This window comes from Phyllostomus hastatus, unplaced genomic scaffold (assembly GCF_019186645.2).
Source record: "Phyllostomus hastatus isolate PE091 unplaced genomic scaffold, TTU_PhHast_1.1 phas_contig_98, whole genome shotgun sequence".
Taxonomy (NCBI): Eukaryota; Metazoa; Chordata; class Mammalia; order Chiroptera; family Phyllostomidae; genus Phyllostomus; species Phyllostomus hastatus.
The window spans coordinates 8,982,632-8,998,437 of record NW_025333999.1 but is presented as its reverse complement, the minus strand read 5'-3'; the positions used below and the strand labels follow the sequence as shown (position 1 = coordinate 8,998,437).

At 57.9% G+C, this 15,806-nt stretch overlaps 1 protein-coding gene across 5 annotated transcripts in view; it reads left to right on the top strand.

The window, feature by feature from the left end:
• GFRA2 (GDNF family receptor alpha 2) overlaps positions 1–15,806 on the top strand; it is a 98,250-nt gene that overhangs the window by 13,524 nt on the left and 68,920 nt on the right. Inside the window, exons 1-3 of one of the 5 annotated variants that reach the window (XM_045853519.1) lie at positions 3,009–3,024; positions 4,132–4,548; positions 9,490–9,804. In XM_045853519.1, the coding sequence (XP_045709475.1) occupies positions 4,509–4,548; positions 9,490–9,804 (355 nt within the window). In that variant the 5' untranslated portion in view covers positions 3,009–3,024; positions 4,132–4,508. Of the gene's footprint in view, positions 1–3,008; positions 3,025–3,795; positions 4,549–9,489; positions 9,805–15,806 lie in introns of those variants that run through there. The other 4 variants (XM_045853516.1, XM_045853518.1, XM_045853517.1 and 1 more) reach the window with 4 other exon arrangements.

Sequence of the window (15,806 nt, the reverse complement as noted above, 5' to 3'; positions counted from 1 at the left end):
CTTAGCGCGGTGCATTTGTCTACACAGCCTCCTTCCCAGACTGCCCTCCTCTGTGTTCAGCCACTTTCTACCATCCTTCTGGGTCCAGCTTGGATCCTGCCCCCCTGCAAGTCCTCCTGAAACCCAGTGGCACTAACTGTTCCTTCACTCGCCCCCGTGTGCCCTGGGGTTGCTCACTCTCTTCATGGGCCCCTGACCTAATTCTGTCTGTACGCGCTCCCAGGGCATGGGCAGGCCTGCTGAAGGCGGAGGAGGGACCCTGTGCTGGTTCACTGACTGTGGAGGCCTGGGTCAGCTGCCGTCCCACAGCACCTCCGCTTGCAGGGTCCGTGGTTCCTGACCTGTCTTGGTTGGCACGTTCTTCTTTTTATTCCTGGTGGTAGTTGTTGTTTTTAATCTCTGGGGCAAGGGAACCCTGAGCCTTCCTCCCTCCATGGAAGGAAGGGAAGGGATGAGGTTTTGCGGGGAACACACAAGTCTGATCAGTGGCTATGCAGCTAATGCGTGTGCGCGTTTGCTTGTGGCCGCCGGGGTAAGGCTGCAACCTTCTCCCCTTCAGCCAGTCCTTTTCCCCTTCCTCTCTCTGCTTCTCTACAGCTTTGCCCTCCAGAGAATCCACCCCACAAGACAGGTAGGCAGGTCTAGAAAGATGAGGGAGAAGAAAGAAACTAAAGGTCTAAGTGTCCTCTTTCCTGCTCCTGCACAAGACAGCTCCTGCTCTGTGATTGGGAAGGCTGTCTTGGTGGGCGGGGCTATTGCCTGCAGGTCAGCCCTCGGCAGGCAGCCAGATGGGTCCTTGCAGGTGGTTTGAAGGTTTCCGTACCTGGGGCCTATGAAAGTGTGCAGGGCCTCAGCCAATCACGTCCTGCTCCCAGATTCTTGGGTTCACACCTGCTGGCCCTCCTTTCTCCAGTGACTCCCTCTTGCAAGGTCTCTTAGCCTCCAACCTCTGCCAAGTAGTCTGTTTCCCTCAAGCTCCCTTAGTCCTTTCTCTCTGCCTCCCGGTTGTCACTTAGGTTTTATGCCTTGTCATGGGTTCCCAATTCTTCTGGATTCAGGGGAAAGAGGGACACTTTATGAGCAACTGTCTATGAACCAGGCGTTCGACTAGCTGCTCTGTGTGCGGTGCCTTGTCTAATCTCTGCAAGGCTGGGTTTTTCTAAACCCACATTTATAGACACCTGGAGTTCAGCGAAATTAAATTGCCTATGACTAGTAGGGGTTCTTCTGTGTTTCCTCTGCAGAGCCTGGCACAGGCAGGGGTGGGGCTTGCACCGAGCAGATGCTCAGAAAATATCCGTGTGACCCTTGGACTCTGCCATATGTAAAGACAGTTCAGGTTGAGGCTGGCGTTGCTAGAGAATGAGGTGTAGTAGGACAGGCTTTCTGTAGACAGGAGGAAAGAGCAGGCCCAGGGTCAGAGTGCCCCAGAGTCACACCGAGATGGCTGTTGGTCTGGTTGGTGTTGCCGCTGTCCTTGTGGAGGCTGGGTGACCCCAAGTCCCTGAAGGGCCTCAGCCAGTCACTTCCTGCTGCTAGATACCCCCCTCCGGCCAGTGTCCCCTGCTGCTTTCTCAGCCCCTTCACTGGAAAGGGGTAGGCAGGGCAAAGCTCCCATATGTTTCAGAGGGTTTTCCTCCTTATGCCCTTCGAGGGTTAAAAGACATTTGAAGACATTCTGGGAGGAGGAAGAGGGTTGTGCAGAGCAGTATTTTTGGACCCAGGAGTAGGGCCCTTGGAAGAGGGAAGAGCTGCCTGGGATACAAAATATGGGGGAGGTGGAGGGCAGCTGGGTGGGGGAGGGGAAGAAGGAAGTGTGTACAGGACAGGCTCCAGCCTCTGGTCGAAGACTACACAGTAGCGTAGCTTCTGCCGGTTCTGATTCTTTCACCTGCACTCTTCTGAACTTTCTTAGCCGTTTCCTTCAGTCACTCAATGTCTGGAAAGAAGCCAGGAGACCTGTCAGATGTGGACTCATTTCCTAGAACCGCAGAGGAACGACGGAAGGGCAGCCGGAAGGGGGTTGTCCCCAGCTCCAATCCCCGTGCCCTCTTGGCCTAGTTCCATCACTGGTGGGCTAGGGTGGTGTTCTCCGAGGACGCCATTCAATGCCCTGGGACAGAGGAGAGCCACGCCCCAGGATGCGCCAAATGAGAAGAGGCATTAGGAAGAAACCCGCTCTCTGTGCTTGCAAGCCTGGAGAAGCCGTGTTCCCGCCTAAATCCGCAAGATGGAAGTTGCTCCCTCTAGCTTTTCCACTAGCGAAGGCTGCTGGCTTCGTGAGTGACCCCTCCCTCCACACCCAGGTCGATTTCTAGCATTTACTCTTTGACACAGTCTTTTTCATTTAAAAATGCATCTTAACAGGCACCATCAACTACACCTTAGATCGAGCGCAGGTCCGTTTTGGGTAGGATGGAAAGTTTATGAGGCACTGCGCTTACCCCACCACAGCATACAGGGTGCGTGCGGAGCTGCAGGCAGGAATATGTGCGCCAGAGCCGAGGGATGCAGGCGGCGCTAACGTAGTAAGGATGTGTCAGGAGGGAGCGTGAAACTGGGGTGCCTGGCGCGCGTGGGTGTGTGCACCCGTGTGTCTACAACCCCACCGCCTCGCCCTTCTTGCTAGAATGTGTCCAAAAACCTCACCTCTCCTTCAGCCCTTTCCCAGCCAGACGCTTCCTTTTTGGTGTTTTTACGCGTTTATTGTGAATTCCGTGACTAAAACACGCCGGTAAGCCCATCGACATATGGATCAATCGCCCCCATCCCGGTTGGGGGAAGGGGACCCCGCCCGGCGCCTAGGAGCCGGGGAACAGCCGGCTGCCTTGAGAGAGCCACCCCAGGGTTCTCCAGCTTGGCGCTGAGTCCTGGCTTGGGCGGTCTCGGGGGCTCCTGCCGGGGTGGGGCGCCAGCCCCCGCCTAACCTCTTCCGCGCAGTTCAGGCAGGTTTGCGGGCCGCGGAGGCAGCGGCGAGGGCGCGCGTGCTTGGCAGCCTTCTGCCCGCGCGGGGGAGGACAAACAGTAAGGAAGGGGTCTCAAAGGGCTGAAACCATGGGTGTGCGAGGGGCGAGCGCGCCGCGGGCGTGCGGGGAAAGTTCTGGAGCTCCGTGTGGCGATCACACGTGTATGCGTGCGAGGGGTTAGACCCGAGCCGGCTGGCTGCGCTGGGACGCTGGCAGCCTGCGCCCGAGGGGGTCCTTTTCTTCCTCGGCGCCTTCGGGGGGACGCTGGACTTCGATTTTCCTGCCAAGGACGCCTCCTCCCGCGGAGGGTGCTGCCCTTTCCCAAGACTCCGACCACCAAGATGGGGTTTTTCTAGCGCCCCTCCCCCAGCCGCTAGGATGGCTCCGATGCCGTACACTCCACGCCTTTTGGCCTCCGCTCAGCCTGCTAGGGCGCCCCAGACTCGGTGGCTGAGGGGGCGGGGCAGGGGCAATAGGGGTTGGAAGGCTCAGCCTGTCGACGGAGGGTGGGGGGCATAGCGGGGGAAGGAGGCTTCATGGGGTTTGCTCCACAGCCGGAGGAACCGGTCCCTTTCCGGCCCAGGCAGCCGGTCAGTCTGAGGAAGGGCTGGCGGCTGAGCTCTCCTCTCGGCCAGCGCTCCCCGGCGCCACCGCCGCTGCAGAGTGTCGCTACTCCGCCGCGCGCCCGCGCCCCGTGCGGCCGGCCGCCTGGGAGCCGAAGCACCGAGCCCGGGGCGGAGGAGAGGGGCGCGGGCGCGAGAGCCGCGGCGAGGGAGCTGCGAAGGGGGAAGGGGGCGGGCGGAGGGAGGAGCGGGAGAGAGGGAGAGGGGAGGGAGAGAATCGAGCGAGGGAGAGCTGGGGAGAGCGAGCAAAGAGCGAGAGCCAAGAGAGGAGCGAGTGGTGGAGGGAGGAAGACGGACGCGCGCCGAGAACGGGTACCGGAATTCCATCAGAAAAAAGTGAGCCGGCCAAGGGGTAGCGGGAGAAGGTTTTTTGAAATTTTCCTTCGTCTTGGAGCGAAAGAAGCGACTCCGGTCTCTCGTCCCTCCAAGCTCCCGCTGGATTGTTTCCTGGCGCTTTCCCCCCCGTCTGTGGATTGCTTTCCTACTTGCGTTTTTTTCTGACCCCGACCCTCACTGCTTTCTTCCAACCCTCCACCCTCCAGTCGCCTTTCCCACCTCCCCAGGCCCCTCCAGAGGAGTGCAGGGGACCGGACCCGCGGGGACCGGAGACTCCCGGACCAGCGGAGGAACGGCAGAGCCCAGGACCGCTGTCGGCTGGGAAGCAGACATCCACAGATACACCCGCCTATTTGATCTGAGTGGGCCGGGGGGCGTCGAGAGGCGCCCACCGCCCTCCTTCCCCCACCCCCGCCAGCCGGAGGCGAGAATAGCAGGACTCAGGATCTTCCTCGGGTGGACTAGCTGGGATCTCCGCATTGGATTTGGGGTTGATTGTCACTGCTTGGCTATTATTACTGTTTTTATTATTTTTTTACCCTAAGAAGAAAGACAAAAAACCAAAACTGTGGGATTTATTAACATGATCTTGGCAAACGCCTTCTGCTTCTTCTTCTTTCTAGGTGAGTACCTGCGGGCGGCGGGGGCAGCGGGTCTGGCTGAGCCAAGGGGCGGGGAGGGGGGCCGCACGGGCGGCGCGTTCGGCGCGTTCGGGTGCCTGCGAGCAGCCGGGGACACTGGGGGTGAGCAGAGCGCCGGGGAGACCGGCTGGGCAGCCCGCGGAAGAGCGCGCCTCGGAGTGAGCCAGCCTGGGCGCTGCCAGCCGAGCGGGGCCCGGCGCGAGCCGAGGCTGTCTGGTTACCGAGCGGGAAGGGGGTGTTGGGAAGGAGACTTATTAGAACACCCAAGCCATCCCCGCACACACGCGTGCACACACACGCACGCTCGCCACTCACACACAATAATAGCACTCATTTCCCTAAAGATAATGGGTTTAAACTGCAGCAACTTAAGAAAAAAAAAATCCAACTCTTGATCTGGAAGAGGGGAGGGGGGAGAAAGGCTCAGCGCTGGGAGAGAAATATCCATTCCCATCTTTGTGGGCTCCGGAGTGGATTGTGGTGGAGGGCTCGGGTTTTTCCAGAAGCTCCTTGTTGGACAATTTTTTGGGGGGAGCGCTGGCAGGCATCCCCCACCACCAACCAACCTCTGGAAAATGCAGTTTCCAACTCCCTGAACCCCTTCCCACAGCTCCACTACCTGGAATGCTTTTCAAGTTTCTCCCCACCCTTTGCCTTCCCTGCTACCCAGGACCAGCCTGATGGGTGGTTGGGAGTGAGGGGCTGTGAACAGTTTTCACCGCTTGTCCTTCCTCACCGCTGGGGGCTGAGACCCTGTAGCTAGCTGGTGGGAAAAGAAGGTAAGGAGGCCAAAGTTTGCTTCCTTGGGTGAGGGGGAGGAGAGAGGGGTAATAATAACATGAGATCCAAGCAAAGACCACTCCTCATTCTGTAAGCCCCCTCTCTCAAGGGCAGGCAGGAGGGGCTGCCTGGTGCCCCTGATCCTGGGCAGGCTCCTTCCCACTCACACTTTCATGCTACGTGACATCTCAGCTGCTTGGGAAGTGGGTATAGAGAGAGCATTCTGGGGGTGGAGGGGAGGGAAAGATGGCTTTTTGCAAAACTGTGCTGACTGGGAGTCCCAAGCAGGGCTTGCTGTCCCAGAGCAGGTACTCTGGAGAGGAAGCTGGTGACATGCGTGTGTGTGTGTGTATGTGTGTGACACATCTGCTTCAGTGTGAGTGTTATTCCTGCCCCCTGGCCTGCTGTGCAGCTGGTGGTGAACCAAGCTGCCCAGCTGGGTCATGAGTGCAGCCTGTTCTTCCTGAAGGAGGAGAGAGGGGAGGCCAGGGGAGGTAGGTGCTGGTCTCAGAAAGATGTGGGTGGTCTGGGTGCCCCCTGACTAGGACGGGGAGTTCAGTCAGGGTTGGCCCTGGGCCCTTTGTCCGCCTCCTCTTCTTTCCCTTCCCCCAACACGAGTTCCTCAGGGGGCTCAACCCTGCTCTAGGGTGTGGCCTTCACTGTCCCACTGCCCACAGCCAGGGCAGGAGGGGCTGAGGTGGGTGCTCTGGGCCTGCTGAGGCTCTGTAGCCCTGCCCTGCAGCCCTCTCCAAGTGGACTCTCATTCTGAAGGGGCCGTTATAAAACCTGACCTTTTCTCCCACTGGTTTGAAAACCCAGCTTTCTGGGGCCAGGAAGAAAAGAAAACTGTATTTTGTGGACGAGCAGTCAGGTTGCACCTGCTGGGCTGCATGCCCTCCAGGCTGCCAGGGCTCCCAGGCGTGGGTACCCTCTGAGGTCCTGGAGCGGAGGAGAGCAATATGGGGCCCAGCCAGTCACCTGCAGGCCCAGTCCCCCATGCTGCAAGCTGAGGGCTGCGGAGTTGACTCAGTTCTCACGGTGAAGGTGTGGGGGTGTGGGTATGAGAGGGTGTGCTAGTCAGAGATGCCCACCCTGGCATCTGCGACCCTGGAGGCTGAGGAGTGGGAGGAGGGGGTGAGAGCAGTGGGGGAAAGCAGGGGCAGCAGCCCTTCAGCTCCCTTCCCAGGAGACACCCCTTTCCAAAGCTGGGTGAGAGGTTAACTGAGTGACCATTGAAAAGCTCTGGGTTAGGCCAACCAAGAAGGAAGGGGTGGCTTGGTGTTAAGGAAACTTCAGCCCCAGGGCCCCTTTCCTGGCAAGGAGCCCACAGTTGGGAGTTGGTTGGAAATTCCACTTGGGGGAGAGGTTTTGTTGGAGCTTTAGTTGGGGCCACGGTGAGGCATGTTCCCAGAGCAGGGCTTTCAGCGTGCTGCTCCCAAGGTTCCGAGGGAGGCCTGGAGGTGGGGAGGCCTTGCTGGCCCAGCCATCCTGCCCTCCAGTGTGGGCATGCCCAGGGAGACAATGAGATGGGGAAAGCCACCTAGGGGGATCTGGTCACAGGACCAACTTGCACTGGCATCTCAGCTCTGGTGGGGACCCTCGATGCTGGGGAATGGCTGTAGCTCTGTGGGGTCACTCAGTCCCCAGTGTCTCCAGAAGCTGTTCCACGTGTCTTTCCTGGGTGGATCTGAGTTTCCCCCTGACCTCGAACTCAGAAATGCCAGCGGGATGCCTTCTGACTGTTATTCTCCTGGAGTTCTTGGCCCTGAGTTGCCGTGATTCCTTCCTCTGGCAGGACTTGTTTGCTTCTGGGGGTCATGATGTCAACTGGGAGAGTCAGGGACAGACAGCAGGTGGGCAGTTCGGAGAGAGGACACCCCGTCTTCTGCTGAGGGAACCCTGCCTGGTCGTGTGCTAGCTGGCAGCATGGGGGATGCCCTAGCTTTCGGCACAAGAGCCGGGATTCTGTAAGGATCATCCCTGGGGCTCCAGATCCCACCTGTAGGGCTGGCAGAGTGAGTGTCCTTCTTGCCCCAGTCCACTGGGCCAATGTCCTGATCATCTAGCCTACGGAGGGTATCTCCTTCTCAGTCCACCCCGGATATAGTCGAGGTGGGAGGGGAGAAGCCTGCGAGGATACTGGGGTGATCAAAGTCAGTGGAAGGCCAAGGGCTGGTTTGGTCTTCAGCACCAGCTGGCTGGCTGACTAGGTGGGGGCAGCAGGTGCAAGTGAGGCCAGGTCAGCTCAGCTGCTCCTGGGTGGCCCAGATGCACTGAGTCCTGCTCAGGGACCTAGGAATTTGCTGAAGCTGGGAAATAAGCAGATGCCCCACTGCCCACGCCGACACTTCCATTCTGGTTTCTTCTCTGGCCTGTCTCTGCCTGGCCACAGCCCTCAGCTCTTCCTGTCCTGAGGCAGAAGTATGGTCAGCGGGCAAAGGAAGTGTCAGTCGCTCTTGCCCTGGAGGCCTTCTCCACTCCAGGTCCACCCCTTGCTCCTCTTTGTCGGTTGGGTTCGTGGGTAGGCCTGGTCCCTCTAGGAACTAATCCTTTCCCCTCCTAGGCTCTGCCAGGAGGGCCCGGCTCTCGGTGCAGCGCTCTGCCTCTAGGTGTCGCTGTCTCCCTGCGGTAGCTGCCCCCTGCGCAGGGCCTCCTGGGGGGGAGGGAGGGAGACCTGGCCCTGCTGGGTAGAGATGGGGGGATGCTTGGGGGTTATGAGAAGGGGACTTCTGGTCTAGGATCATGTTACGTTTTGGGGCAGGATGGAATGGAGGAAGACTCCCAGATCACTCCTCGGGGCTTGGAGCAAGCAGTCTTGGCTCTGGGCCATGGTAGGGGCTTTTTCTGGGGCAGGATCTGGAGTGAGGGGTATGGGAAGGACAGGGAGACCAGGATGATGTCTGATGGATGAAACCACTTTGGGAACTTCATTCTGAAAGGTTCGGGTGGGCCTTTCCCTGCCTTCACCTCTGGATCTTCTCCCCTGATGCCCTCCCACCTGAGGACGGGGGGTTCGGACCCTCTGGGGCGATGGGTAGAAGGGGGGACATCAGACTCCTGTCTGTTCACTTTTGGAGAAGCCGGGGTCCCTGTGTGAGATGAGGGCCCAGGAGGGATGCTCTCACCCTTTTGAAATGGACTTCTTATTTGGCTTTTGGGAAGAAGAAAAGAAAGAAGGGACAGAGGGGGAGAGGCTTTCAAAGGAGCACGGGAGGAGGGGGAAAGAAAGAGAAAAAGAAATAGGAGGAGAGAGAGAGACAGACAGACAGACAAAGAAAAGAAAAAGAGGAAGCAGCTTGCGTAAGCCGTTCCCTCGGTGGGCTGAGGCGGAGACTGCCCCTGCGAGGCGCGGTCTCAGGTCTCAGCCACTGTGAGCCTGGGCTGGGCGAGGGCTGGGGCCCGGCACACCTCCGACCTCAGGGTCCAGCTTGTCTCCCAGTCTTCTCTCTCTTTCTTAAAAATGTTTTCTTTATCGTTCAATTACAGAACTCAGAATGGATAGGCTAGGGATCTGAGGAGCCTTGTCAGCCTATGTGCTACCCTGAGGTGTTATCTTCCTTCTTCGGGCCTCAGTTTCCCCAGGGCAAAATCTTGGGGCTGGACTCAGTGGTGTCTAATGTCCTAACAGGCTGTGAAAGTTAAATGACTTCCTGCCGCTTTCCAGGGTTTAACTAGTGCTTTGGTGGCCCTTTGTCTGGAACCAAAGCTGAGAGGGGACCAAGGGGGTATGAATGTGATCCCTGCCCCGCACACCCCAGCAGCTCCTGCAGCCCCCAGCTCTCTGCTGAGGCTGTCACATTCTTCTGTGGCCTCCTGGCTTCAACAGTTTGTGGTCTTGCTCGAGGGCCTCCTGGCTGGGCCCGGTGCTGAGGGGTGATAAGGTGGGCCCAGAGAGAACCTGATAGAGCCAGAGCAGAAGGGCAGCTTGAGTCCTCTTTGATGTTTGAGGAGGGATGTTGGTGTCTTGGGACCAGCAGCCCTTCCTCCGACCTGCTCTGTTGGGGAGGTGCCATGGGGTAGGATTTGATGTGCTTTGGAGTAAAGGGGTGTGAGGTTCCAGGAACGCCCACCCCTCAGCCCAGCATGTGTGTGGGAGACTGTGGGGGCCCTCACTCATGCTTGTCTTCCCTCCTCACCACCCAGACGAGACCCTCCGCTCTTTGGCCAGCCCTTCCTCCCTGCAGGGCCCCGAGCTGCACAGCTGGCGCCCCCCAGTGGACTGTGTCCGGGCCAATGAGCTGTGTGCGGCGGAATCCAACTGCAGCTCCCGCTACCGCACGCTCCGGCAGTGCCTGGCGGGCCGGGACCGGAACACCATGCTGGCCAACAAGGAGTGCCAGGCAGCCCTGGAGGTCCTGCAGGAGAGCCCCCTGTATGACTGTCGCTGCAAGCGGGGCATGAAGAAGGAGCTGCAGTGCCTGCAGATCTACTGGAGCATCCACCTGGGGCTGACCGAGGGTAAGCCTGGCGGGGATGGTGGTGGGTGGTGGTGGTGGTGGTGAGGGGTGTGGGCAGGTGCAGGTTCAAGGGAGGACTCAGCAATGGAGTGAACTGGCCAACTCTCTATCCTTCCCTGCTGGGGGGAAACGGGAACCCAGACGAAGTAGCCTCCTGATCTAGGAGGAGAGAAGGCTCCATGGAGTAAGGCTGGAGCCATGTCGGGGAGGGGGGGACAGGAAGTAAACCGGGGGCAGGAGGACCTATGATTGTATGAAGTGGTCACAGGAGAAGGTGATCCAAGAGTCCCAGGCAGATGGAGAAGCCAGGCCAGAGGAGAGAGAAGGGCTGGCTGTGTGAATGCAGAGCTGAGCTTCAAGCTCACAAGTCCTGCCACTCCCGCCACCTGGATGCCGAGTGAGGGCCGGCCCCTGTGGCTGGCCTGGGCACCATCTACAGGGCTTGGAGTGGCATGAGGGCAGCAGGTCCATATCCCTTAACAGCCTACCCCCAAGTCCCAAGGCAGAGCCTGTCACCGCCACCCCCACAAGATACTACCTCCCCCATATCCCCCTGCAGACTGGAGTGTGGACACTTTGCATATATTGTAGGAGGGTTGCTGCCTGGGTCAGACGTTCATTTGTTAATTCAGCAGCTGTTTATCGAGAGCTTACTGTCTGTTAGGCATTGTGGGAACAGTTGAGGACAGGCTGTGGCAGCCTCTGCCTTCATGGAGCTCATACTCTGGAGCTGCAAACATGTGAAGGCATTCTGTCATTTGGGGGTGTGAGTGCTGTGGTAGAACTGAGGAGGGGCGTCTAACTCCTTGCTACAAAATTTTGAGAGACTTCATGGAAGAGGCAGCCTCCCAGCTGAGACTAAAGAGTGAGCTGCAGTTATGTGGTGAAGGGCCCTGGGAAGAGTTTGAGAGGTGCAAGGTGGGCCAGGCAGAGGCCTGTGTGGGGGAGAGCCGAAATCGCATGTGGGCCCGCAGGTGACTCCGTATGTAGAGGGGGCATTGGAAGTGGGCGGGGGTGAGGAGAGGCAGGGGCACGAGGTCTGGGGGCAGCAGGGCGCTTGAACAGTGTTCAGTGACACCGACCTTGAGCTCTGCTTCAGGACAGCATCCCTGTGGTTCAGGAAGCGAGCAGATGGGAGACTGGAAGGCACCGTGTGACACAGGCCAGGTGTCAAGGTGACTGACCCAGCACAGGGGCAGGAGAGGGGGAGGATCTAAGAGCCCTTCGGGAGGGAGAACCCACAGGTCTTGGTGAAGGGAGTGGAGTCAAGGAGGGCACCCAGTTTCTGTCTTGGGAGCTTGGATGGGTGGTTGGTTCAGTCACAAACAGCAAAGGTTTTGAGTTGGGGGAGGGCAGGGGGATGTTGAATGCTTTCGGGGGTCTGTGCTGCTCATTGGCCATGCCCCGCAGACAGCTGGGTGTGCAGCGCTGCGGCTCAGCTGACAGAGGCTTAGGGGTTGCTCTCAGCTCATGGGTGGGAACCTGCAAGGGAGTGGGCCATTGCTGAGGGAGGAGCGTGGGGACAGACCCCAAGATCTGTGACATTTAAAGATGTGGCAAGGAGGATGGTGGGAGTCGGGCTGCAAAGGTAACCGAGGAGGCTCGGGGAGAGGCCAGGGCAGCAGGAGACCAGGGCCGGAGCTTACCCTCAGGAGTAAGGAGTGTCCAGTGTCCAGTGTCCAGTGCTGCAGGTCCAGCTGGAGAGGGTGGAAAAGGGTCCTCGATGCCCTGGGGTGAGTTTCTTAGGTGGTTGCTGGGGGTCGAAGCTTGGGTAGGGAATGAATAGGAGCCAGGGAGCAGAGAGTAATGGGCGTGGACAGCAGCCTCCAGAACTTTGGTGTGAAGAGGGGAGAAGAACAAAGGATGACTTAAAAAAAAAGATGTGAGAAGGTTGAGCATCTTAAATTCCAACGCAGGACAGTAATGATGGAGGTGCTGAGGTGAAGGAGAGAGGGGTGCTCTGTGGACAGTGCCTGGGAGAGGGGAGGGGTGGGTCCAGGGCCCCTCAGGGCAGAGGAGCAATCCCCACTCCGGATGCTGGAAGCAAGGAGGAGATGGATCAGGTGTGGAGGCTGGATAGAGAGGCGTTCCTGACCGCTGGCCAAGATGGTTCAGCTCTGCCCCAAATAAAGGAAAAAGCTGTGCATATATTTATTAATAGAATTACCACCATTAATAACAAAGGGATTCTGCATGAGTCAGGTAGTCGCCCATTTCTAGCGATCTCAAGTTCTCGAGCTGGAAGTGAGCAGAGAGAGGGGCCCAGGCACCGCGTTCCTGTGAGAGCCCCAGGCCGACTCTGGGCAGAGAAGACTGACGTCCCTGATCCAATGAGCCGGGCTGTTTGGTTTCTGGCTTTCTTTCCCCTGGCCTTCCATTTCAGCCCAAGGGAAACTGTGCAGCAGGTTGGGGTGGCTGTGCTGGAACGTGCATGGGGGAAGGGACAGAAGTGCCAGCCAGATGAGCTGGTGGGCTGCCGGGAACCTTCCCACCTGAGGGGCTCCCTCTGACGTTGCCGATGTTGCTGACGTTGCCCAGGGCCTCCTGACTGGTGCTGGGCAGTGAGGTGCTTGAGGGATGACAATACACATAACGTGTGTTCGTGTTGCCGGCTGCCCTGTGGCTTCCAGGTCCCTGAGACCCAGGAATGCCTGGCAGGAGATGTCTGGGTCCCAAATCTTGAACTGCTTTATCGGTTCATTTACTCATCAAACATCTGCTAAGCACCTACTGTGTGCTGCAGATGGTGATGGCGTAAAAAAGCAACGGTTGCTCCCTGTGCCAGCCAGTGTACAAGCTGGGAGACCTTTCCCCTGGGCTCACTCTAGAAAAGCAGAGCCCTGGGTCTTGCGGGCCAGAGTAGTTTCTGCAGAGAGCTGATAGCCTGGAGGCCTTTGAATAGCAGGTAATGTTCTGTGAGTAAGAGGATCTACCCAACAGTTAAGTGTTCCTGGCGTGGGGGACGTGGTCCCCCAGCACTTCTCCCGGTTCCCAACAACATCTAATAACGGGGCTCGGGCCCTGGGGTGGGTGGCAGGATTGGCCTCTGCTGGTGGTGAGATGCCCCTGGAGACTGGGTCCCACTGTGTCCTTCTGCCTGAGGCTGAAGCCCTCAGCGAGTGGAGGTGGTGGTGGCAGGACTGTGGTGGTGGCAGGACTGTGGCCCCTCCTGAGTGCCTGGACAGTCCCAGCTGCAAGGACCTGGAGCCGTTCAGTCCCATGCCCATTCTGGTGGGGAAGCAGATGTGCAGGGAGGAGGGGTAGTGTCTCTGGGCACATAGCAGGTTCATGGCATGGCCCTGATGCCTTACCCAGCCCCTTCCTCTTCCCTGGGGAGGTCCTGGGGCCTTGAGTCCCCCTGGCACCTCCACCTTCTGTGTCACCTCCACTGTCACCACTGGTATTTATAGGGTGGAGCTGTTGCTCTTGGCTGCACGGGGCACTTGAGACCAGGCTTTTTGTCTTTCTTGAAGGTGACAGTGAGGTTTGAAGTCACTCTGGTCCTTCAGATGTGAAAAGCAAAGGCTTCTCCCAATAGTCCTCTCCCAGGTCATGGCTTAGCTACCTGGTGTCCTGACTTGGCTTCGGTCTGGCTGCCGAGGAGCCCGAGTAGCCAGGCCTTGGGTTTCTACTGGTGACTTCTTCTTTTTTAAAAAATTACTTTGTTGTTGTTCAGCTACAGTTGTCTGCATTTTGCCCCCACCACTGCTCCCCTCAGCCAAACCCACTTCCCTCCCTTGCTTCCAACCCTCCCCCTTGGTTTTGTCCATGTGTCCTTTATAGTAGGGTGGGGTATAGTATAGTATAGAAGGGTGGGGCCAGAAGTGAAGAGGAATAGTAGTTCCTGAAAACCCTTTCCCCCACTGTTCCCTCCCCACTCCTCTCTGGTTAGATTTGTTCTTAATTTCAATGTTTCTGGTTATATTTTGTTTGCTTTTTTCTTTTGTTGATTATGTTCCAATGGAAGGTGAGCTCATATGGTACTTGTCCCTCACTGTCTGGCTTATTTCACTTAGCATAGTGCTCTCCAGTTCCATCCATGCTGTCGCAAAGGGTAGGAGCTCCTTCTTTCTGCTGTGTAGAATTCCATTGTGTAAATGTACCATAGTTTTTTGATCCACTCATTTATTGAATTCTGATGACCTAAATTGGGTGGACCTCTCCCAACCAGTCCTGGGAGGGTTATTTCCCCCAGAGACACCCTAGTCAATCACACTGGCTGATGTGTACCCAGGGGCGGAGCTGCACCAGGTACAGTCATGACGGACAGGCCCTGTGCTGGGCGAGCAGTCCAGTGGGCAGAGGCCGCTCCTGTGAGGACTTAGACCTCTGCGGTACTTGTCTCTCAGAGCACTTTGGTTTCAACGACACTGTGTTTTTGGAGACCGCATTCATGACGATTAGGTACTTGGATCCTGACACCAGCTACCTGGGTCTGAAGCCTGGCTCTGCCACTTACCAGCTGTGTGGCCTTGGGCAAGTTACTTAGTGTCTCTGTGCCACAGTTCCCTGTCAGTAAAACAGGGAGGCTAAGAGTGCCAGCCTTGTAGGTAAGTGAAGAGGAGTAAATGAGTTAGTGTGCCTAAAGCACTTTCAGTAGTGCTGGCCCATGGAAAGCACAGTATAATATCGTAATTTCACACAGTTTAATTTCAAAAAATACTTGTACACTCTTATGTTACTTGGCCTCAACCACTGGCACTGGCTGACAACCTCACCACGGAGTTTCCCCAGGGCTGGTGGGCAGCGGGGAGGACACAGACCACAGGAAGGTGGGGTCGGAGCCTGGCCTGAAGGGGAGAGTAACATCCAGTTCAGGTCAAATGGCAAATGCCAGGTGGGCATCCACGTTGCAGAGGCTGTGTGCTGGGCGCTGCTGGGTGCTGCAGGGCCCAACGGCCGCTCCTGGGAGGTGGAGCGAAGGGTGGGGCCGTTTCCATAGGGCCATGCACTTCTCGCATCATCTGGGGTCTGCACCCTTTTCTGGGGGTCTGCCAGTTTAGCAGACAGGAAGCTTTGCCCCATGCACCAGCAGGGGACTGGTTCTGTCTCTAATCCTAGCCTCTGGGTTACCTCATGGACCAGCTGACTGAGCTCCTCACAGGGATTCCCAGGTGCCACGTCTGGGTGGCTGGCACTCTCTTGCAGGTGGCCCCCGTGGGTGCCGCCTGCACGGGGTTCCCTTAGGAAGGAGGTGCCTGCCCACAGTCTGGGCCCCGGGTGGGTGGGAGCTCACTGTGTGAGGCTGTGGGTCATTATTGTGTCCCCACCCCCACTTCATATGGACAGCCTGAGAGATTACTTATTGACTTCTTACTGTGAAGTCTTAAGAGGATGGTTCCTTTCCTGCAGGGTGTCTGCAGAGGGGGCGAGAGTCTGATGAGGTGGTGGGGGGACTCTGGGGCCATTTCTCTCCCATTGTTCCCTTGCTTTCCCTTTCCCTGAGCCTCTGATGTGCCCATGGTCTGAGAAGCCAGCAGGTGGTGGGACAGATAGGGAGACAGTATGGGAGGGGTCAGGCTGACAGGCCCCTTGGCCCTCCAGCCAGATTCTTCTGGTGTCATGATAGGAAGCAAACAGGGATCTTCTGTCCCCTCCAGGGGCCTGGGCAGGGTCAGCCTGGTGCGGTGGGAGAGAGCACGGGAGTGAGGGCCGGGGCACCATGTCCAGCTGCAGCTTGGCCGTGAGCAGCTGTATCATCTCAGGTGGGTCACCTCACCTCTCTGGGCCACTTGCAAGCCCTGTATTATGAAGTGAGGATGTGTTGTGATATTGTGCTGGAGGATGGGACCTGGCCTTCCCCGGGCTGTCATGGTGCCACCTCCCCTCCTTCCCACGAGCATTGGGAAGTCCTTAGAATAGGGCAGGTCAGGCCAGGAGGTCATGGCTGAGTTCCTCGGCCATCTGACCTGCTCTGGGGGACCTTCTACTCTGGCTGGAGTGAATAACTTGTCCATGTGACATGCCAATGCTCACTTTCAGGAAGGGGCACTTGTGCCTGAT